This window comes from Habropoda laboriosa, unplaced genomic scaffold, assembly GCF_001263275.1.
Source record: "Habropoda laboriosa isolate 0110345459 unplaced genomic scaffold, ASM126327v1 scaffold61, whole genome shotgun sequence".
Classification (NCBI taxonomy): domain Eukaryota; kingdom Metazoa; phylum Arthropoda; class Insecta; order Hymenoptera; family Apidae; genus Habropoda; species Habropoda laboriosa.
This window is the reverse complement of record NW_017100203.1, coordinates 77,585-84,459: the sequence shown is the minus strand read 5'-3', so window position 1 is coordinate 84,459 and position 6,875 is coordinate 77,585. Positions and strand designations below refer to the sequence as shown.

General features: G+C 41.7%; 1 protein-coding gene across 1 annotated transcript in view; it reads right to left on the bottom strand.

Moving 5' to 3' along the window:
* The window catches only part of LOC108570552, a 12,501-nt gene extending 7,290 nt beyond the window's left edge, over window positions 1-5,211 (bottom strand). The window contains exon 1 of the mRNA XM_017932428.1: window positions 3,293-5,211. Within this exon, the coding sequence (XP_017787917.1) occupies window positions 3,293-5,211 (1,919 nt within the window). The remainder of the gene's footprint in view (window positions 1-3,292) is intronic.
* Window positions 5,212-6,875: the final 1,664 nt, after the last annotated feature.

Genomic DNA, 6,875 nt, shown 5'->3' with positions numbered 1-6,875 from the left:
AGGATTCTTTACTGCCGCAACGAAAGGGTTAATCCTCAATTTTCGCACACTTCCACCTTAATTTAATAAAACGATAAATCTCAAAATTAAAATTTCTGTTTACAAATGAAAAATTTCAATTAAAACGCCATATACGAAAGATTTTGTCACACGCGTGACGCACTAAAACTTTCCCCGCAGCGAAAGGGTTAAGATACGAGGAGCGTATCACGAAAACAGCTAGAACGTCTATTCGTACGGAACGGAAAAAAAAGAAAAAAAAAAAAAAAAAAAAAAAGATCTGATCGCTGCGGTAAATCTGAAGAACGGGAGGCACGCGGATTAAATGCTTGTTCAGGTTCACCCATTAGCCGTTTTGTCGGCTAAACGCGTCCAGCTGATCGTGCTCGGATGTTCAACGATTCAAACGTCAAGGAATTTGTAATCTTCAGATATCCGATAAGGTACACAGACTCGCGTGTACCTTGCAATTACGATACACCAGATGCTTTTAAACGGCCGAAGATAAGTTACGCGATTACGGCCAAGTTTCTACTAGTCACGGTCAAATAATTCTATAATGGTAATGAACAATGGACCGAGCCGCGTTTTCCTCTTCGGTTAGATTAAGCGTATTAAAAACAGAAAAAACAGAAAATGGCCAATGTCAAGGTACGTTTGGCACGCTTGTTTCTACAAGACAGCGTGCATCGTGTCGCGCATTTCGCGAGAAATTAACGATATTTGGCGATTACACGCTGTTCGATATAATTAAATGACTGCACTTACGAGTGATCCCGAACAACGAAATGGTACAAATGGTACTCGATGCGTTACTTTTACGATTACTTGCAGCTTCGAATTAACGATATTTGGCGATTACACGCTGTTCGATATAATTAAATGACTGCACTTACGAGTGATTCCGAACAACGAAATGGTACAAATGGTACTCGATGCGTTACTTTTACGATTACTTGAATTGAGTCGGAATAATGTAACACTTAATTGTGAGAATTGCCGTGTTACTTGAACCGTTCAGAAGTCAAAGCGAGTAACACCGTTGAAGAAAATTTATTAAATTCATTTTTACTTAGGAAAAGTTCAGTGTCCGTTATATGCTTTGGTACTGAAATTGGGAAAATTGCAAAACGTGGAGTTAACAGAGGAAGTGAATGCTATTTATTTTGTGCAATTGTTATTTGGGCTGTTCTGTCGCTGATATGAACATTTTCCAAGTAATAATTTAAAATTTTTAAAAATGGTTTTAAGCGAATAGGCAGGGTAATAATTATCTTCTCTAATTACGGTGGCAGGAGAAAATTTTTGTGCGCAATTTAAATCGGCAAAAATGAAAGTAAATTTCATATTTGATTAAAAATTTTAGAGTCTATGATTATTTTAAGCTCGTGTTATTACACAGTAGAAAAAAATATATACACTACCGGCCGAAAGTTTAGAATCACCTGGCAATTTATATTACTTATATACTAATTCTTTATTAATTTGAAATTGATGTTGTGGAGATCAATAGCACTTTATCTCATTTCGATTGATTTGAATAATAAAAAATAATAAAAAATGCTAACATTTTCGGGGAATTTTTGTGCAACTTGCAATGCACAGTGATTCCAAACAAATGGCCGGTAGTGTACATTCATGTAGAAAGACATGAATGACCTTGGAAATAAAAAAAAGAAAAAATTGAATTTATAAAAAAAATTTTTTCCATCTCGTTCACCCTTTGAAACCAGTTGAATTGCGCGCATAAAAATGTTCTCAAAACCGCCATAGCTAAAGATGGAAATTAGGTAGCTTGTTTTACGTGGCCCACCCAGTATATCACAAAGGCCACAGGATACATTAGCTAGAAGAAAGTTCGAATTAAATGTGAGAACGAATAAAGAAATACACTACCGGCCAAAAGTTTGGAATCACCTTCCACTTTTCATCAATATTAAATCTGCTGCTAATTTTTTATAGATTTGAAGTTTATCTCAGTTCTGCTTTTATCAATTTATCTCGTATCAATTAATTCGAACGATAAAAAATTCTCAAAGTCGCCAACTCTTTTCTGGAAACTTTTGTGTAAATTGCAATACTCGGTGATTCCAAACTTTTGGCCGGTAGTGTACATTTGAAATGAAATTAAGAAACCTTGCGGTAATTATTTTGTAGTAGGTATAATAAACGCTGGTTCTTTCAGTAACAAACACTTCTACGTATCTCTGTCAAGCCTGATAAATCTTATTCTCAGAAGTGAAAGTGTTATTCCGTTTATGATTCTAAGATTTTTGGTTTCGTTACAAAGCTGCACAATTATAGCAAATAAATATGTAAATCGTAATCGAATACTTGACCGAGCAACGATGTTTCAACTATATAAATTATTTAGTCGCTAAAAAGAAAAATCAATTAATCTGGAAAAAGTGATAAAATTAAACAACGATCCACGTGGAAAGAAGTTTTTCATTACCGGTGGTAACTGTGAAACGCTTTATTAGTTAAAGGTGTTACGATGTCTCCGGCCATGAAATAAACTCGTTCGTAATGTACGTGAATGCACGCGACAATTGTCTGCTATTCAGGACCGTGTACGCGAAACTGATTATACCGTCTGGCACTAATATCGTCTAACTCGTACCAACGGTACAGCAAAATTTCAAATTACACTTTTTGTCTCAGGATGTACAGAAAACTACTTAAACGGCAATACGTTTACCGACAGAGTTAACCGCGATTACCGATGACTCACACTTTTTTAAATCAATATTCAATCAACTACACTCTAATTATTCTTGATAGAATCAGGATTAAATTGAACGTCCGAGTACGCAAGAAATGCCACCGTTTACGAATTACCATTGTAAAAACTGAATCGTGTAAATACGTTAATCATGCATAACGTATGCCACAATAACGTCCCCTTCAATTAACCCTCTATGGGCCGAATTTTTTTCTTGACTATAAAAAAATGTATGTAACGTAAAATTAAGAAATATCGTCCTATAAATACAGAATAACGATGAATTCAGCAGTTTGAACAATTTTATTATAACGAATACATATTGCGACTTTGAAGTAACAACGGTTATCAAGAAAGTTACTGGTTAATAAGGAGACATTGTGCAACAAGGCGTTTACGCCATCTTGTGGAAAAGAGTTCAATTATTTAATAAAATATCGACATATTAGTATGTGACTTGAAAGTTACACGGGCCCATAGAGGGTTAACAGATTTGCAGGCAAGGCAAAATGGAAAGAGAAGCAGCTCTAAACTCGCAGAAATGGCAAAACAGATAAAAGAAATTACCCGTAATTGTGTGCTACTAGGACGCACTTTTGGCCAGGCTTGAACGCATAGTAACAGAGCACGGTGTCCAAATCCTTGAGCAGCTTGCTGAAGTGATAATCCCTGGATCGATTAGGCGCCGAGCTCATTCCGTGACCTAGCATATCAGGCGCGATGCACGGATAGCCCAAAGCTGAGAAATACCGAAGTTGATGCTCGAATATCTCCGCGGAGGATCCGAAACCGTGCAGAAACACGATCATCGGTTTCCGGTTCTTTCGAAACGTCACCAAATCGCGAGGATTCTGCTCGGTACCCGGTGAACCGGTGTTCTCCTCGATGTTAGGCCAACTCTTCCTATAGTCCTCCATCTCAATGGTAGCTGCTTCCTTCTTCATGTCGAACGTTCCCATTTTCTCGTTCCAGCTGCTCTTCTCCAAAGAACACCGGTCCGGCTCGTCGGTTGGACTCGCGCAGAACTTTTCACGCAGCTTGGCGAACGCGTTGCCACCCTTTTTAGCCCTGAAGGACGAGCCGCTGTCGTTGCCCTTGAATTCCAGCCGCAGTTTCTCGAAACTGGGCTCGTTAACAGTTTCCTCTGCCTCCTTCAGAGCCACCGCGGGCACGCCACTCTCGAGATTATCCGTCGAGATATCGATTCCTACGGCGGTTTGAACGCTCGGATCCTGCGGCTCGCCGCTTTCCGCATCATTCTTCCCGGTGACCTCCGATCTCTCTGTGCCTCGATCGTTGCTCAGCTGCTCGCCACTTCTCGGAATCACCATCTCGTCCGTTCTCTTTGTCGGCTGACCATGGGCATCCTTCTCCTGGCCACCTGTGCTCAAGTCCTCCCAACTGTTCCTCAGGGCCGTTCTACCGAGCTTCTCGTCGATGATCTTCAGCAGGGATTGCTCCAAGCTCGGCTCCTGATCCGGCTGGAACTCGATCGTTTCCACGCTGTTTATCCCGGAATCGATGCAGTCCAATTGCTCCAACGGGACTTCCGTGCCGACCGATCGTCTCAGGTAGAAATCCAACGAGTCCGGATCGTTGGTGGAGCCAATGAAACCGCGATTCACGTAACCCTCGTTCTTATCACTCAACGTTTCTTCGCTCTTTTCCACCGACTCGTTCCCGTTCTTCGCCGCGTGAAAAGAGAAGCTGATCTCGTTGAACGATTCATCGTTCGATTGCTCGATCGTCGGTTCGTGCTTCGTCGTATCGCCTCTGTCGCAATCGAACGACGTCGAACAGTCGTTTCTCTTCTTAGAGCTTCTCGCATCCTTGGTAAGAGTGTCCTCCGAGCCAGCGATGTGCTTCACCGTGTCGTCCAGTATCTCTTCGAGAAGCACGTTGATGTACTTCTCCAGGTCCTTGACGATTTTAGTTTTGATCGTTTGCTCGTCTGTCTGTTCGTCGTTCTCCTCGGTGACCCTGTCGTTCGCGTCGATCGTCGAAACACTCTTCGCTTCTACGCTCGTTGCTTCGTTCTCAGGTGCAGCAACTTGGAGTTTCTGCAAATTCACCGACACCCTTTGCTCCAGCTCCTCGATCGCTCGCTCGTTCTTCTCAGCCTCGCAGAGGCTCGTCCTGATCCTGTTCAGCTCCGCGGTGATAATTTGCTCCTCGGTGGTGCTCAGTCGTTTCGACTGTCGAAACGAGCATCTACAGTTCCCGGAGGAATGCGGTCTTCTGGACCAGCGAGTGAAGAAGTTGTCGACGATCGATTCCGGCCTGTCGTTCGAGTTCTCGTAGTACCAGCCGCTCTTCAACGTTGGCTTGAGGATCCTCAGGGTTCGTCGAGGTCCGACGATGAAGAAGTCGCAGTCCGGAAGCTCCACCTTGCCTGGACCCACTCGACTTCGGTTTCTCCAGTATTCGAAGAACTTCGCGTACCAAGGTGTCGCCCCTGGCACAGCCTCTTCTCCCTCCGTGGCCATGTTTTCAACGAGATCTCGTCGCTTTTTGCGATCATAAAGATTGCTCGAGTGTTTTTTCCGCGATGAAAATCTACGATCAAATTCCTTGTAGCGTTTGTCGAATCTTCGGGTGATAGTTGTATCAGCAGATCGATCACGAAGAAATTTATCGGAGATTCTGTTTGCCTTTTCAGTTACACGAATTGCTTCTTGCTGACTACCTGCTCTCGCTCGCTATTTCTCAGATTCTTCCCCGTAAATAAAGCCGAGTTTGAACCGTTCAATACCGCGACAACAATTGTCTAGAACCACAATGATCTAGAATTGAAAAATCGGCGATTTTCTATCTTTTCGTTAATTCTTGTGAAAGGAACGAGACGCTCGAATCTTCTTCGTAATTTCTCTCGTTCGCAGACTGTTCATCGTACGATCTGAAGAATCCTTTCCGCTCTTTCTCTTTCTTCGACAGAATTTCCCATTGTTTTTAATGGCACGGTCTTTTCACCTGGTTCGCCAACTTTTTCCCCGCGAAACGAAGAATCGAGACGAATTAAACGGAATGATTCACACATATGTGAAAGTCTCTCCCGTGTACCACTTTTCCCTCGCGCAATCACGATCCATCGATGCACTCCTCTTCGTGGAAGCTGAATTTTTGTTTGTCCAGCGCCAAGAACATTCTAATCGACTCTAAACTCCGTTTTCCTCTTCCCTCTCTCTCTCTTGAATATCGAGCCATACGCTTTTTTCTTAATACACTGCGTAACTTGTTTGTCGCCTCTAATGACTTCGTTCAATTTTCCCCTGTCGGCTTTATCGTTCCAACGGGCTGCGCTCCGTAGCCTTGCAACACTTTTCCTGCAATTCCTGCAACCGTTGCTCGGTCAAACGCGATTTCCCGCGAAAAACGAAAGTAACATTTCTCGTTGCTCCTTGTGTTGCGTAGTTCACGGCTTGCTGATTTGCCAATGATCGTTCCAACGTCGAAGAACGGCTAATTGCTATATTCGACGTTTCGACCTGTGAATAACAAGTTTAATTAGACGACCGTGGATCGTGCTTTATCGACTGGATATTCTCTATCGCGATGATTAACCATAGTACGGTCCTCGGGTCTTTTCAGACCCATCGCTTTCTTTTTCTTTTTTTTTAAATAGCTTTTGCTGTTATCAAGTTTATGCTCTCTTAACGTTACGTTGAAAGTTTATCGTCTAGGTTCGTAACAAAAATTTTTATACATAAGGTATTTCGGTCTTCTTTTGGAAAATTGTTAGACATAAGGTCTTTGGGTCAAAAAAGACCCAAAGATTTTAAGTGCACAGTCAAACGGAAGAACGTACTAGGGTTAATATCGATTCCGGTGATTCGATTAACGGTAAACACTATGGTTAACGCGAGGTGTTCAACTTTCAAAGGGATTAGACTATCTCTGAGGTTTGAAAACATCGAATTTCTTTTTTTTTTGCTTGAATTGATAGTTCATATTTTAGAAATGTAATGTAAATAGTTTCAATTAAAAATTTTCATGGGTATATGTCACTAGAAACGATTTAACAAAGCACGTAACTGTGAGGTTAATCAGTAATCGAACTTTAAACGCGCTTTTCTCAGGACGATATTTTTGAAGTCGGTATTGTTCATAATCTTCGACAACTTTCATCGGTTTCATTTGAAATTTTCTACTG